At 40.5% G+C, this 14806-nt stretch overlaps 1 protein-coding gene across 20 annotated transcripts in view; it reads left to right on the forward strand.

Annotated features, from left to right (window-relative positions):
- The first annotated feature begins 1302 nt into the window (after nt 1–1302).
- Nucleotides 1303–14806, forward strand: part of KCNC2 (potassium voltage-gated channel subfamily C member 2) — a 188630-nt gene continuing 175126 nt past the window's right edge. For 11 of the 20 annotated variants that reach the window (XR_003519997.1, XM_027594670.1, XM_027594689.1 and 8 more), the window contains exons 1-2: nt 2388–2659; nt 3836–4541. Coding sequence is in view for 19 of the 20 variants with exons in the window: in XM_027594670.1 (XP_027450471.1) it covers nt 3855–4541 (687 nt within the window). In the remaining variant the exon portion in view is untranslated. Of the gene's footprint in view, nt 1880–2387; nt 2660–3076; nt 3234–3835; nt 4542–14806 lie in introns of those variants that run through there. The other 9 variants (XM_027594675.2, XM_027594679.1, XM_027594680.1 and 6 more) reach the window with 3 other exon arrangements.

Below are 14806 nucleotides of genomic sequence, written 5' to 3' on the forward strand. Positions count from 1 at the left end.
CTAATGCTTTGTGAATCACAAGAGAAGTCTGATTCTTCTAAAAGATGATCCTCTTGTCGATGTGATTATTTCTAGATAGCTTATATAACCTTAGGCTCAAATTGATTCATTAGACCTTTGCTTTCTCATTTCCCTTCCATGAGTCCTTTGCAGCATTCCCGGTCCGCCCCGCCCCGCCCCCGCCTTTGGTTTCTCTGTAGATCCCTCATAATACAAATTTAATTTTATCAAGCTGAAGGCTTCCCTTATTGATTTTTGCCATCTGTATGAGTTATCTTTCTGGAAGTCTTATAATTTAATGTGACTATTTCCTCCATTTAAATTAAAAGGGGGTAATTCATGTAAAACGTTTTGCACATAGTAAGATCTCAGTAAATGTTATCTATTATTATAAATGCTTCTGTTACTACACTTACTATTGCTAATTTATTTTAAAGCAAACCATATGCCTTTTTCTTCTTATTGAATTTACATTAAGCTATATAAGGAACCATCTAGATAATATGAGAATGTATGTTATAATTTGAATATAATTTTTCTTTGGAAATTTTCTGGCAGTTGAAATTTACTATCACTTATTTTAAGAAATGCCTCAGAGATTGATAATAGTACTAAACTAGAATCACTCCGTCAGCAGTTAAGCTTTACACTTCTGTGTGTGTGCGTGTCTGTGTGTTAGTAAAGGCAAATTTTTGTTGTCACAAGGTTGTGTCCATATAGCTGTTCCTGAGGTTATTACTACACATGGACTGACATACTGTTAGTAAATTTCTTATGAATGGATACATATCATATTTTCTTACATTGGTTTCCCAGACATCAATAACTTTCCAGACACTTTTTAGTTCTTTACTTTGTTTAATGATCTACTGTCATAACAGAGAGATGATCTCTTAAGGAACTGTTTATATTTAACTGCCCACCTTACAGTCCTATATATTGTGAAAACTTTCTTATATAGTAATTCATAACTCTTGCACTTTCTCAATTGCGGTGTCAATATTGATAGGTTTTCCAAAGAGACTTCTTCGCACGAACAACCTGGTGTTTTACCTACTCCACGGATTTCAATCCTTTCAAGCTATACCTGTGGAATAGAGTCTCTCACTCTCTCTCTCTCTCTCTCTCTCTCAACGTACACACAGACACAGAAACACACGCTCTGTTTGGTGGTGTGAAATGGTCTGGGTTGAACTGTGTCCCAGCGCCATCCCCCTTCCCCCCCACCAAAACAGAAAGATGTTGGAGTCCTAGCCTCCAGTGCCTCAGGGTGTGACCTTATTTTGGAGATAGGGTCTTTACAGAGGTGATCAAGTCAAAATGAAGTCATTAAGGTGGGCCTTAATTTGTTATGACAAGTGTTCTTATATAAAAAGGGATACACAGACATGCATAAAGGGAAAATGATGTGAAGAGACCCCAGGGATAAGAGAGCCATCAGCAAGCCAAGGAGAGAGGCCCTGAATAGGTCCAATTCTCACAGCCCTCAGAAGGAACCAACCCTGACCACACCTTAATTTCTACCTTTTGCCTCCAGAACTGTGAGATCATAAATTTCTGCTGTTTAAACAGTCCAGTTTGTGGTACTTTGTTATGGCAGCCCTAACAAACTAATACAAGGCCCAATAAAAATTTGAGAGGAAGAAATTGGCTAATTAGATAATTGCTTTTGTACTTGGATATCTGTAGCTCGCCTCTGTTGCTTCTGATAAAGAAACCTGAATTTTCACTTGCTAGAGGATTATGTTCCTGGAATAAACTTTTTAAACTTGTTTTGTTTTATATAACCATGATGTGGTGACTGGAGACCTACATTTGACTGGAAAGAGCAAGCCAGAGCCATGTGTAAGACGCGAGAAACAAGACTCACTTGTCACCTGTAAGTAGACCTCTCTCTCCCATCAGCTGTCATTAAGGGGAAAAAAAAAAAGGAATTGGTCTTAGAGATGCTCTCTCACTTGTTGGGAGGGGTGGGGCAGTGGGAAGAGAAAGGGTGTGGAGAGTGGGGTGTAAACAAGGCAGGCAGAAGCTCCAGAGAGGGTGGGGATAGAGCTTCACGGAAGAAAAATATATGAACCTGGTTGGTACAAGAGAGCTTCCCCAGACCCACCCACCCACCCACCCTTTCCTGAGCTCTGTGCTCTGGCGCGGGTGGTTGACGGCGAGTGGTGCGGAAGGGACAGCACTAGCAGCGGCTGCTTTCGGGGGAGAAACAAAACCTGCAGGTCCGGGTCGGAGCCGGGTGACTTCCCCTTCAAGTGGGTGAGCCGTCCTGACCTCCGGTCAGCTCCGCCGTGGCCGCGGCCAGCCGCTGTGCCGGCTCCCGGCGAGGTCGCGGAGCGCCGGCTGGACCCGCCCCGAGCTCCATGGTTTGCCCAGCCCTGCGCGATGGTGACTCTGGGCGCGGAGGTTGGCGCGGGGCGAGCCGGCAGCTCGCAGAATGAAGGCGGGGAGAGCGGCCGGCGGCCGGCGGGGGCTGGCTCCGCGACCCCAGCGCCCCGAGAAGCGGCCCAACCACCTGAACCCGGAAAACGCCAACAAGTAGTTTCTCGTTGGAGAAGGGCGGCTCGGCTGGGTGTCAGGACTCAGTCCGGCTGCCCGGAGAACCTCGTCCACTCGGAAACCAAAGCAGAACCACTTTTCTGTCGGTCTCGTTAAGGTATCTGGGGGCGGGAGGGAAAGGGGGTGATTTGTCGGGAAGGGCATGTCGACCCTGCAGACAGGCATGCCCCCGCCCCCTTCCGCAATGGGAATGTGGAGGTGAAGCCCTGGGGAGAGGTGGCTGGGAGACTGGGAACGGGGACACTGTCAGCTCAGGGATCCGGGGGGTGTGCCTCCAGTGGCTTTTCCCAGGGTCTCGCCCCTCCTAGAAAGCAACCCCCCCACTCTCCATCCCCCAGACGTTTGTTTTTCTTGGGAAGGGGGATGGGGTGGGATGCACTGATCATTCGTATTCTAAAAAATGAAACCTAGTTAGTGGTTTCCTTTCCCAAGTAATAACAATATTAACAACAACAACAACAACAACAACAACAACAACAACAACGGTAATAATGTGAAAAGGAAATTGGATCAGGAAATTAGTCACAGGTCTCCTTGGTGAAAGGCAACAGCAGGGAGCGTTCAGTCTTTTTGCCTGGTCCGTGAGGGAGAGTGGGAGTGAACCGAGAACAGGGCAGGCAAAGGGCACTCCCCGAGTGCCAGGGCGCTGCGAGCCGTCCAGAGTACCGAGGGTACGCGTGGAATGGGGGCTCTCCGGCCCGTCTGGGGGCTCTCACCCAACACTGCCAAGTTCCCTCAGCGGAGAAACTCCTTGCCTAAGGCAACTGCCTCCAGGTCAAGGAAGGAGGAAGGAGGGTTTAGGGGAGGGGAGGAGAGGGGCCAATGCAGGGGGAGAGTAAGGAGCAAGAGAGGGGGAGAAAGGGTCTAGGAAGTAGAGATAAGGGGTTTGGGGGGAGGAGAGGAGAGGAATGGGGCTTCGGGCCTAGAAACAGGTTTTCTGTGAGAGGGGACAGAGGGGAGGGAGGGTGAAGGGTGAAAAGATGAAGTAGGAGAGATCAGAGGAAGGGGAGAAAGGTGTGAGGGAGGAAAGAAAGTGTCCTGGAAGGTCAGGGAGGCAGGGACCACTTTCCTTGGTGTTCTGGAAGCCTGGGGAAGGTGTGCTGCTTGAGGCGGGGACAGGGCTGGGCGCGCATCTCCTTCTGGGAGGGTCACTTGCCCCTCGCCTGTCTCCAAGCCTGCATCCTGGGACTCGGGCTCGGCGTGGGGGTGGGGGTCATGGTGCGGCTCTGACGGCCGAGATCTTTAACTTGGCGCTGTGTTCGCCTCCCCCCAGTCATGTCTGAGCCACAGAGATGGGCAAGATCGAGAACAACGAGAGGGTGATCCTCAATGTCGGGGGCACCCGGCACGAAACCTACCGCAGCACCCTCAAGACCCTGCCTGGGACGCGCCTGGCCCTTCTCGCCGCCTCGGAGCCCCAGGGCGACTGCCTGACGGCGGCGGGCGACAAGCTGCAGCCGTCGCCCCCTTCGCTCTCGCCGCCGCCGCGACCGCCCCCACTGTCCCCCGGGCCGGGTGGCTGCTTTGAGGGAGGCGCGGGCAACTGCAGTCCCCGAGGCGGCGGCGGCGGCGACCACCCCGGGGGCGGCCGCGAGTTCTTCTTCGACCGGCACCCGGGCGTCTTCGCTTATGTGCTCAACTACTACCGCACCGGCAAGCTGCACTGCCCCGCCGACGTGTGCGGGCCGCTCTTCGAGGAGGAGCTGGCCTTCTGGGGCATCGACGAGACGGACGTGGAGCCCTGCTGCTGGATGACCTACCGGCAGCACCGCGACGCCGAGGAGGCGCTCGACATCTTCGAGACCCCCGACCTCATCGGCGGCGACCCCGGCGACGACGAGGACCTGGCGGCCAAGAGGTTGGGCATCGAGGATGCCGCGGGCCTGGGGGGCCCCGACGGCAAGTCTGGCCGCTGGAAGAGGCTGCAGCCCCGCATGTGGGCCCTCTTCGAGGACCCCTACTCGTCCAGAGCCGCCAGGGTAAGGCCAGAACCGCCCCCTTCCCTGCTGCTCCAGCCCCTCCAACTCCTTCCCCAATTTTCTGTTCTTTTCCACCAAAGGCCTCTGGGACGCGGGAGGGGGTGGGCGGGAGAAGAGATCAGGGCTCCCTAAGGAGGAGATTAGAAGCCCATCTGGTGTCAGGTAAACTCAGGGACCCTGGCCGCCGTGCTCCCGGTCCGTCCCCTTCATCCTCCACTCGAACTGAGATTTACTTTAGCAGATGGGAGCTAAAGGGCAAATGTCGACCTCTCGGGGAGCAAGTCTGTCTGGAGCCTTGCCCTGAAACTGGTATCGTGCTTCGTCCTGATTATTTTTTTCCTGACTCTTTTGTTCCAACTTTTCCTTTAGTTTGGATGTTTCTTCAGGTCATCACGATCTGACATTTTCAGTTGAGGCCTGACACTCGTTCACATCTGACTCAAAGCAGTGGCTCCAATTAGGGATCTAAGCTGAAGACAGAGGTGGGGAAATGGAATCTAGTAGGTGGCTGGGTGGGGAGAGGCTGTGCCTCCGGGGGGGGGGGGGGCGTCATTTTGTGAAGAGAATCTCCTTTGGGCCTGTCTCCTTCCAAAGGAGAAGACTGCTGAATTGTTTGTCCCAGTGAGTTGACCAGAGAGCCCACCTGCACATTGAATTGTGGAGTCTGGTCCTTTCCGCCTTGGGCTGTATCTGTGTTTCTTACAGGTTGAATGTGAATCAGTCACTTTGGTGATGCTAGTTTAGTCCAATTGTCTAAATCTGGGTAATTTAGATTGTTGCAAACTTTATTTTACTTCTTTAGATTGTGACTCTGTCCTCAATTTTTCTTTGCAGTTTCTAGCTTGAATGACAGTTTAAATTTAGTCCTTGACACTCCCAATTAATTCTTCAGAATCCCATGAAGGGACTGTAAAAGTTACCAATAATAGTTTCTCCAGTTTAAAGGAAATAAAAGAAATATAAATAACCAAAAATTATACAGTATGTGCACGGTTTTTAATTATACACGAGAATGGAGTAGTGTATTTAGTTAGATCTTTGCAACTGCATGTTTCTGGTTTGCTTCTGACACCCAGAAAAAATACCCCTTAGGCAGCCTCACTTTGGCTCCATCCTCATTATTGTCTTCTGTATGTCAGAAGTCTCTGCATCTGAGATATTGTGCAGCTGTCAATCTAATAACTTGTCAGAAGATGTGTTTTTGATACCACTTTAGAAGTCTGAGGATATGTTTTGTTTTCAGTTTGAAATAGAATATGAAAGAGACAATTTCAAGCATTGCTCCTCTGTTGGATCTGGCATTTAAATGCATACATAAATTTTACTATGTCCACATTATTATATTTGAATATAGAATCAATAACTTCAACTCTGATATCTTCCTTTTAAGACCATTCTATAAATTCAGCAACAGCTGGATTTAAAGCAAAAACAAAAACAAGTGCGTATATACTTAAGTTAAATCACAGACTCATGACAATTACATCTGTGTTTTTTTCAATTCCAGCTGAGTGCCACAGTGCTCTTTCCACTTGGTGGCTAAAAAGATAATCTGAATTTGTTTTCAGGCTCATCATGTGATTTTTTTTTTTTCCAGATAGCGCGCTATAAAAGAGACAGAATGCTTTATTATCTTTCCTCATGATAATATAATGTCTTTTATTATAGGCTAGATTGCATAGCAAAAACTTTATGATGGTATTCAATTTTTATTATTGCTATGGAAATTGATTTTATTGATTATTGGTCAAAGGGTAGATTATTAACTTGAAAATAGTTTTAAAAAAAATCCTACTAAGATTTCATTGTAACAATATTAAGGGTATATCAGGTGAGGAAAGAACACAGATATATTAGAGATTAACACAAGGTCAAAGAGCCATTAGAAGCAGAATCAGCTGAGAATCACAGACCTGGAAAATTTCCTTGAGGTCACTTCATGAAGACCCTTTATTTTATAGATGAGGAAAATGAGGACTGCAGATGCTAAGTGGTGGCCAAGGTCATACAGCAAGTTAATAGCAGATCCAAAATTATGCTGGAGGTCTCATGACATCCTCCCCAGGTCCTTCTTTACCACAACCACTGATTATAACTGACTGGCTTATGAAATCTCCACGGATCATGTTGCTCTTGAGATTTAATGCAGCATAAGGCACTTTCTAGAATTCGAACTTTGAAAGGTCCTCTATGACTTTTTAAACAATATATGTATTCCAGGACTTTGGTAGAATTTTTACCCTTCACTGCCCAACATTAGAGTGAAAATATGGAATTCAAATTGACTTCTTGAACCCTGTTTGAACTTTGCATTTTTATTGACCAGTCAATACGTAGTGTTTTTCTTTCTTTCAGACTGGCTAACATTTGTGGGACTTGTCTTCAGGGAAATCCTTTTTCAAATTATTAGGGGTTGCCTAAAAAAGAGTAACCAGAAGTTGCCGTTCTACTTAAATGTGATTTAATATTTTTATATGAACTCTTAGTTCAGATGATGGCCTGACTTAATGTTATCTGACTAGTTTGATAAATAGAATTACATTGGGAGGTCGGTCACAGGATGAAATTATATTTTGCACGGACATGATTCTAGAAGACATAAATCAATTATCAAGTGGTTTGCTTCAGCTGTGGTCTTACTGCCACAAGTCTCATTCTTAATAGCAGTTAAGTATTTAACTTTTATAAACCCTCTTTACTTTTTTTACATTAGTTCATCTTTTATTGATATACTTGAACATTTTTAACTGTCTGAATTCCTTTTTCAGTTTGTTATACCTGTCATCATCATCTTTATCTTTTCCCAATATTGAGGAGATTGACAATTATATAATAGAAGTGTTTTATTTCTAACTTTTATGATCTTAAGTGCCACACTGAAACAACAGTGATAGGAACTGGATAATTAATTTAATTTTATAACATTGTATTTTTGCTTTCTGTTTTAGTTGGCATTTCCCTCTTCTATTGCTTTAAATTTATGATGTAAATACATATTTGAAAGGTCAAAATTGTTTAGGTTAACTTGGTAAGTTTATATTTGTACTTAAATGAATTCTTACCCTTAAGAATAGTATTCCAAAATAGAAATTTATAAAAAAAAAAATCACATATAAGTTGTCATGGAAACCTGTTCTGGAGAAAATGAGATCAGGAAAGAAAAGGAGAGATTATGCTGTTGAGCCATTGAGTGATATTTACAAATAGCAAAAATCAAGGATGCATAGATGTATTTGTGAAAATGTTGTGCATTGTATCTTTCCAATTTAACATCTAAGTTTAAGAGGGAAATGAGGCTTGTATGTGCTTTCCTCTGAAAACATTAGATCATAGGTAAGTAGACGGGTGCCAAGCAGAAATTCTTTGATAGAACTTCTAGATTATTTAGAAGTTAAAAAAAATAAGATAAAGGCAAAATACTAGAATCAAAATATTTTAAATAATTTCTTCCCTATATTAAAGAGCTGAGAGCTGTTATAAGTTCTCCTTATCTCCTTTCTTTTTACTTATTTTTTGGGAGGAGTGAAGGTGATTGAATTAGGTTCTACTTTACAGGGTGGCTCTTCCGTGGTGACTTGTATATTGTTGGTTAACTGATAGGACTTTTTTTTAATTTAAAAGAGCATTTTATTTTATTATTTATTTAGAATTTTATTTATTTATTTAAGAAAGAGGGAGAGAGTGAGTCGGAGGGAGAGAGAGAGAGAGAATCTGAGGTAGACTCCCTGATGAGCACAGAGCCCTGTACTGGGGTTCGATCCCACGACCATAAGATCATGACCTGAGCTGAAACCAAAAGTCAGATCCTCAACCGACTGAGTCACTCAGGTGCCCCCAACAGTAAAAAGAATAACTGCTATGAAACCACATTTAAGATGTTGGCTTTTTGGTCTTTGGGTCTAGATCATTTTATATACAATCTCTGGATCTTTATCTAATATATCATTATGTGCAAATCATCCTGAATCATACATGGGTTGTGATAGTGAATCCATCATTTTTTTAATCTTGAAAATCTTTACTTCATTAACATTTTAAATTGGTTTATTTCCACAGCATTATTAAAATATACTCCTCAAAACTATTAAAATTCAAATTTCAACATATAGAATTGGATTCAAAATTGCACATACTTTATTTACTTTTTACGGATCATTTTTTCCTCTTCCTCAAACCACAAAACAAAATAGTAAAGAAGTGATCTAAATAACCATTTGCTAGCTTAAAGTGTAACATTTAATTTAAAAAAATTAAAGTAAGGATAATTGAGGCATATTTTAAGATTAAAGAAAAAAGTATTAATTTTTCTTTGGTAAATATTGTTCCAATTCAAAGAATTATCGGCCAAATACAGCTTGTTCATATAATATTGTTGTCAGTTGTTAGGAATTTTAGAATATTTATTTAGTCAACAAATATTGGTTATGCAGTCCCTCAACTATGGAAGTTACTGGGAATGAATGGAGAAGATATAGTCCTCTGCCCTCAATAAGCTCACTACCCTATTTATAATAAAACATTTCTTAAAAACATTATCTATTAAATTAAGAAATGCAAAAAAATTCGAGAGATGTTAAAGATAAATTTTCCTCAAAAAACAAACAACGAAAAAAACAGCTCAAATGGGAATATTGCCTGACACATTCAGGAAAACATTCTATTTAGAAATGATGATAAGGTATTGTTAGTCTTTATCTTATTATGAAAGTGTTAGGCTGTTTTAATTTTGATTTTTCTGTTTGTAAGGTGATTTATAGGCTCTGTCTTTGCAATATTATTGGAGAATGTGATGAAGGCTGTACTTATACAAAACAACCAAACTATTTAGGGTGTGGTCAAGTGTCTTCATACCTTACATTTTAATTAAAAGTCATGGCCAGTTATATGGCAGTGCAAATCCAAACTTTGGATCTCTGAAAAAAGTCTGCTATAAATAGTATGGTGTTTTTGCATTTGCGCATATAAATAAGTAACTTTTGACCCTTTTCAGGCCACTAATTGTACAGATCACAGATTAATTTAATTTTTGCTTATATTCTGAGTATTGGATAGGTTCAGAGAGTACCTAATTAAATACATCATTAAAAGAATCAAGGAAGTTCATTAGAAAATTGTATTTTGAGTTGTGTATTTGATTGCAAACTAGGTGATTTGATCCATTGCTGGGCATTAGGTATGCCAAAAGTGAATGTAGTTGGACAGATCAGGTATGACTTTTTTTCTGTGATATTTTGTTAAGTGCTCATTTGTAGACTTGAGTTGACAAAATTAATCAGAATCGAGGAAATTCTCTGTCAAGAAGCTTATTTCAAAGCAACTGAAAATAAGGAATGTGTAGGCTTATATAGAAATACAGGTCAACCTTTCCTATTTGAAAGTGTATATCATTATCATTTATTTTTACTACTACTACAAAAAAAAGTAAATGCAGTAAAGTCTCATATTTTTTGAACTTCTGAGTCATATACTTTTATTATGGCAACCTTTAAAAATATGTCCAAATGAAATGGTAAGGGCACTAAAGGACTAATTAAAGCAACACGGATCTCCAGAAGGAAATACATAGTAGCAACATAGTCTAAACAATAACCATAAATATATTATACAAACTTAATTCAATTCTTTTCGAAATACAAAAGGTTTTTTTTTAGAAGAGCAGTCTCTCCCCCCCCATATGTATAAAAACAGTGCTCTCTTTTCTGTTGTGTGTATATATATATATATATCTTATAGGTTGAACGGTGGTGATTAATTTTAATATTATGTCGTTAATAGTTTCACAGAAAGTGACTAAAATGTGGGTGTTTGGGAGGACGAGAGAGCGAGTTGAGAATATATGGAAGTAGCATTGGAAAACTGTCTGGAGTGGGATATATGAGACGTATGCACTAACCTAGATTTTACAAACCAGCTGTGTGACCTTGGAGAATTTACTTCGTTTCCTTGAGTCTTGATTTCCTTTGATTTATTCTGAAAAAAAGAAAATGGGAATGACACATTGACTAGCTAGTATCTAAACTTCTTTCTAGCTCTTAGATTTTGAGGTTTGGAGGAAAAATAATGATACTAATTGCTAAAAACCCCTGGGAGTGGGGCGGTTGAGGAACAAAATGTCTGCCCTCCTTGTGATTGTACTCTAAGGACCATTACACTAATGAGGTAAACCAGTATTGATTTTTTTGTGTTTGTTTTTTTTACACTTATAACTTTCTGCCCTTTTTTTCCTACAGCTGTTGGGTAGCTGCTGCTCTGGTTACCATAGAAACAGGTTAGCGCCTGGCTTCCTGTTTCCATTGAAAACAGCTTTCCCTCAACCACATATTGATCTCAGGAAATCATTTTGCTGTGGCTCTGTCATGAAACCCATAAAGATGATTGGCTCTGTCATTTCCTAAATCTAAGTTTCAGTGCAGGTGTATATCCATCCACCACAAGGATAACTGATTAGATAATCTCAGTTTTATTTCCATTTGAAAAGTGCCTTGTCAAAGACACCACCCTTTTCCCTTTCCTGTATCTTCCACAGAAGGGAAAGTCTTACTCGCTTGAGGATTTACGGATATGCTTACCTCATCTAAGTGTTTACAAAATAATGTCAAATTATTTCGTTCTAATCTCTTTCATAACTCATTCTATCAGAATGAGCATAGAGAATTGTATGCTGTCTAGCACACTTCAAATAAATTTATATTTTAATGTGCTCATTAATGAAGACTATTTCAAGGTAAATGTATATATGTATTATAGTATTCCATATTTCTCTTTTGGGAAGGTAGTTTTTCTATTTCAAGACATACATATTTACATAAAAAGATATGCATATTTACATTCACTGTCATTAACATAGATACATACTCAGGGAATATGTTTGTAAAATTTTTATAGGGTTGGGGCGCCTGGGTGGCTCAGTCGTTAAGCGTCTGCCTTCGGCTCAGGTCATGGTCCCAGGGTCCTGGGATCGAGCCCCGCGTCGGGCTCCCCGCTCTGCGGGAAGCCTGCTTCTCCCTCTCCCACTCCCTCTGCTTGTGTTCCCTCTCTCGCTGTGTCTCTCTCTGTCAAATAAATAAGTAAAATCTTTAAAAAAAAAAAAATTTTATAGGGTTAAACAATGGAAGAGATTTGTAGGAATATGGCTTAAAATTTTGATTTGAGAATATTAGTGTGTGCGTGCATGTGTGTGTGTATTGCATATCCATCCAAAATATATGCTCTTTGAATGAGATTGATTACTGGCATATATGACAGACTTCTGGTATTCATGAAGCATAGAACTGGGAGGAAACTGGTGATAACCTGGCACAACTGCCTTAATTCACTGATGAGACAGCTTACTTGTTCGTAGCTACGGCTGGCAGTGATGGTAGCAGGGCTAGAATTTAGATCTTCTGACTTATGCTATTCTTCCCATTCAATCTCAGTTGCTTAGTCTGGACTGTGTTTAACATCAGATGCACAAATTTTAGTTCTTAGTAAGCAGCAAGCATGTTAGGAATAGTATGGGGAGGGTCTGCCCTCTTCTATGTCCTATTGTTCAGTAATAGCAGGGAAATTGTTACTGTTTTATGTATTCACTTTATTTCCAGATCCCAAGTCAGATGCAGCCTTCCATTGCTGCCTTCTCTACCAGTTCTAGATCTCACTGTTCTAATACCTTTAAAGCCTCATAACTAACCTGCTTATGCGTTTACCTCTTATTATTTCCCTTTATCCCTTTGTGTGTCTGTGTGTGTGTGTGTGTGTGTGTGTGTGTCTTTTATAATATATTTTCTACTCTTACTTGATTTATCGTCTTTGGAATTTGTCAGTGCAAACCTAGTTCAGTCTATTGGTAGTGGTTAATGTATTTTATAAAGCATTGTCTTCTCACATGTAATTAACCAGATTATGGTGATTTCACAGGGGGTAACTGGTGAATCAGTGGAGTGAAAGATATTTGGAGCTGTGGTTAAGATCTGCAAATGAGATGGATGTTGTTGTGAGGTCAGTAAATACAGAACAGAAGAACTTTTCCTGTAGCCTTTCTTCAATGGATACTTAGTCATTGGTGGTACTTACTGGACTGTGATGAAATGTAAACAACATTAAAATTTGGGGGAGTGTTTGGGAGAATGCATTTTACAGGAATAAAAATGAAAGACTTGGGCCAAAATGTCACTGGTAGTATTGGGAAAAAGACACTCCATAATTTCTTAATCACTTGATTGACATTTTCTTTTGAAAGGTCACAATAAAAGGACATCTTTGTAATCTGACATTTCCTTAGTATTCCATGTATTAAGAAAATTCTATGCAGACACCTCAGTCATGTCTTCTTTGTTGCTTGTTTGAAGACCCTGGTGATTTGCTATCAGATCTTAGAGCTTTGCCATTCTTTATGTATCATACAACATTGCTGACATCTTTGAAAATTGAAGCAAAGGTCAATATAAGACTTTCTTGGCTGGTGTTCTGTGATTTCGTCTCAGCAATGGAAGGTGTTCTCTCCTTTTAGATGTCTCTATGGAGAGAGTACCAGAGATGAAAATATGACACCTTTTGGCCAAGACATTCTTTTACTTTACACCAATACTTTGTCCAGAATTTTTAAGTTGTTTACTAAATGATAAAATACAAACACATTTTAAAATAAAATAAAGTGATTCTAAGTAATTTTGTCAATATATCCAAATAATATTATTAACTCTAAATTTAAGACAACCTGTTTAAGCAAAAACTGTTTGGACCAATATAAAATTTTTTTTGAGTAGTTTGTCAGATTGAGTTCAATGAAAACACAGAAACTATTCAGAATTTATGTAAAATTTGTGTCTGTGTTTGCAAATTATACAATAGAAATTCAGACATAGGGTTGCTTAATTTGGTATTTTTATGTTTATTGATAAAAAGCTGTTTGCTAAAACTGAATATTGTGGAATAATTGTATTGGAAACGATAGCAGAGTGATCATAGCAAGAGTAATGTGGATAAAATTAATAAAATTTATATTTAGGAAAACAGAACAATACAGTTATTATAGTTTGATTTATCATTTAAATTATTATGCTTCTCTCTTGATATAAGCAGTGAGAGGGCCATTATGAAAGTTATTAAAATATCTTTAATAAACCTGTGATTCATATAAATTGACTAGCAAGTGGACAGAATAGAGCCTTAGCTGGCCCCTTTTTTGTGCAAACAGAATGTAAAGTAGCAAGTATCCTTTTTTTTTCTTTCTTAGGCTATTGGAACTTTATTATCAGACCCTAGTGAACTTATCACAGTCATATAAAATGATTAGTGGGTGTATGAAAGTTGAAGAACTATTATATTTGTATCATGATTGGTAAACATTTGTGAGCTTATGCTTCATTTCCAGGTTTGTAATGGTGTTGACTGTGCTTTGATACTTAGAGTACAATGTTAGAGGTATAAAGTTCCAGAAAATTAATGAAATCAAACATATTTTAATGCACTAATGAGCTTCAGTGACATTCAAAATTGATTAGTCTCTGCAAAAACAGGGTTCTTTAACTGAGTGCCTCAATTTCTTCTGTGAGTGTGCTGTTCAATTTTTATTTGTAATGTGCCTAGTCTCAGTTCCTCAGTTTTGAGTAGTTGACTTTGGGCTTCCGTGCTGGCTTTTTTTTTTTATCAACAACCTTTTGTGTTTCCTCTACCTTGGCTTATATTGATTGGTGGATGAAAGAGCATGTTGTCACCAGGCATTATTACATTTCTCTTTTAGCTAAACAAACTGGAAGAGAACCAAGAACCAAAGACGAAAGCTTTAAAATGCTTTTGAATCACAACCCTGAGATCAAGAGTCTCATGCTCTACTGACTGAGCCAGCCAGGTGCCCCTGGAAACCAGTTTAAAACAAAGTTAACTAGGTTTTTATTTTTGAATTTAATTTATTATTATTATTATTTTACTACAGATATTTTTAGGCTCAAAGAGTTGAGAGACTGGCTGAGTGCCTGACCTTTGGTTTTGAAATGGGAATGGGGGCGCCTGGGTGGCTCAGTTGGTTAAGTGACTGCCTTCTGCTCAGGTCATGATCTCAGGGTCCTGGGATCGAACCCCGCATCGGGCTCCCTGCTCGGAGGGAAGCCTGCTTCTCCCTCTCCCACTCCCCCTGCTTGTGTTCCCTCTCTTGCCGTCTCTCTCTCTGTCAAATAAATAAAATCTTTAAAAAAAAAGAAATGGGAATGAATGCTAAGGGCTAGACTCAGTTGGCTGAGTTTGAATCCTGACTCCATCACTTGCCTGCTGTATAACTTTCACCA

This window comes from Zalophus californianus, chromosome 9 (assembly GCF_009762305.2).
Source record: "Zalophus californianus isolate mZalCal1 chromosome 9, mZalCal1.pri.v2, whole genome shotgun sequence".
NCBI lineage: Eukaryota > Metazoa > Chordata > Mammalia > Carnivora > Otariidae > Zalophus > Zalophus californianus.